The 2,299-nt window shown below is 24.9% G+C and overlaps 1 protein-coding gene across 1 annotated transcript; it reads right to left on the bottom strand.

Moving 5' to 3' along the window:
- Positions 1–73: 73 nt before the first annotated feature.
- On the bottom strand, positions 74–2,194 carry ENU1_114110 (myb family DNA-binding domain containing protein; the record flags this gene model as incomplete). The annotated part of the gene is made up of 1 exon (XM_008859639.1): positions 74–2,194. The coding sequence occupies one exon, from the start codon at positions 2,192–2,194 to the stop codon at positions 74–76; it is 2,121 nt and encodes a 706-aa protein (XP_008857861.1).
- Positions 2,195–2,299: the final 105 nt, after the last annotated feature.

The raw sequence follows: 2,299 nt of genomic DNA, 5'->3' as shown, positions 1-2,299 counted from the left end.
AAAAAAAAATAAATGAAATGAAATAACATTAGTATAATTGAAATAAGTTAGTGTGATTAAGTAAGATGATAATTTATGGTTTATTTGTGTTTTGTTGACTTTTATTTATTGGTAAAGTAGGTTGAGATTGTTTAAGAGTGTTTGATTGAAAAGATTGATAAATTGGTGGATGATTTTGGGTATTTTTTGGGACTTTTGATGAGTATAGATTTAATCTCAATTGAGATTTTAATTTTTTGGTTATTTCAGGATATCCAATTGGAGGAAGATCATTTTCAATCTGTTTTTTTGATCTTCTTCTTTTAATTCCATCACCACGAAGTTGAGAAGCAGCTTCAAGCATTAAAGACTTAGATGGTTTTGTAGTAACTTTTAAAAATTTAAGAATAGCATCATAACGACCACGACATTGACAATCAACTCTTCCAGGAATTTGAGAAGCAATTTTTGACCATTTTGGTTTTCCACTTCGTTCAACTTTAATTTTAGAAGGTTTACCTTTTTCCATAGCTTCAGGAGTATTAGGAAGAATAATAGAATAGATATAATTTGGGTCATATAATTTTTCAATTAATATTAAATCTTCTTCTTCAGTCCAAGATTTTCTTTTTTTAACACCAGAAGCAGCAGAATTACTAACAAAATCCCTAATTTGAGCATCAGTTCTATTAGGAATAAAAGTTGATATTTTTTTCCATTGATTAGGATATAATTTTTGACAAATGGTAACTTTAACCTTTTCAATTTGACTCCATTTTCCACATGTTTTCCTGATAAGTACTTTGTCATATCTATTCATAACTTGTTGACAAGTTCTTCCTTCAATTTCTGTTTCAACAGATTTCCAATCTCCTTTACCATATTTTTTTACAGCTTCTAATATTTTTTCATCTTCTTCTTTGCTAAATGGTCCATATTTCATATTTTCTTTCATTCTAATTTCTTGAATCTTTTTGAGAAGAAAGACATAACTCATACCATGATCTTCTGCAAATTCCATCATTTCATTTTTTAATGTAATAAATGATTCTTTATTACAAGTGATAGTAGGATTATTTAACTTTTTTGCAAATATTTTTATTTGAGAAATGATATTAGGAATTTTTTCAAGAGATGAATAAAGTTGTGATTTAATGATATAATCATATTGTAATTTACAATCTAAAGGATTATGATTACCTATTTCTTCACAAATGATTTTCCAGAAATTGTCTGAAATATCAATGTTGTTATTTACTCTAAATTCGTTTTTGAACATTTCATAATAAATGACAATTGCATCACAAATAGCTCTTAAATATTTTAGGAATTCTTCTTGAGTAAATAATCTTTTATATTGAAGAGCCAAAAAAATATTTCTTCTACCTTCTAATTCAACTTGTGTTTTCTTTTGTTGTAAATATAATTCAGTTTTTTCATTATATTGAACAGGATATATTCTATTAAATTTATCAATTATTTTTTGTAATTCATCAGATGGTTTTGATCTCATTTCTTCTAAAATTGAAGTAAGATTATTATCATTCATTTCAGGATGATTATTTTCATTTCTTTTTAATGAAATAGTAAGTGTTAATTTTGAATGTTTTGGTATTTCTTCAATTGATTCTGGTTCTTTTTTTATTTCTTTTGAAAAAGAATCTATAGGTAATTCAACTGGAGGAGGAATATTTTGATATTTATGAAATTGTTTAGAATTTTGTTTATTTAATACATCTAATTGTTCTAAATTTTGTTTTGCTTTTTCTGCTTCTTCAAGTATTTTTATTTTTTGAAGTTGAGCTATTCTTCGTTTTTCTTCAAGAATACGTAATTCAAATTCTTTTATTAATCCATTACTTTCTCTTTCTTGAATCATTTGATTCCATTTTTGATTTAAAATCATTACTTTAATTTTATTTACAATATTTAACAATGTTATTCGATCTTCTTTTTTCCATTGAAATGATATTATTTTATTTGGAGTTGAAGATGCTTTTTCAAAAAATAATGGACTATTTCCATCAATGTCTGTAAAATATTGTTCTCTGATTTTGTATAATTGTCTTGGTGCATTCATAGCTTCAATAACTCTATCAATTCTTGTTTGACATTCTTTCATTGCAGAATTTACACTACAATTACATTCTTCAAGAATGGTATAATATCCATTAAGAATATTCGTGAATGTAATAAAATCAGCATCAAGTTCCATAATATGTTGTTGACTTATAAAAAGGAATTTTAGAGATTATGGAATATATTATCTATTTTTGTATCACTAAGAAAATTAAATTTTGTTTTTCTAACCCTTTTTTTT

This window comes from Entamoeba nuttalli (genome assembly GCF_000257125.1).
Source record: "Entamoeba nuttalli P19 unplaced genomic scaffold asmbl_4840, whole genome shotgun sequence".
NCBI classification, from domain to species: domain Eukaryota; phylum Evosea; order Mastigamoebida; family Endamoebidae; genus Entamoeba; species Entamoeba nuttalli.
This window is presented reverse-complemented; position numbering and strand designations above follow the sequence as displayed.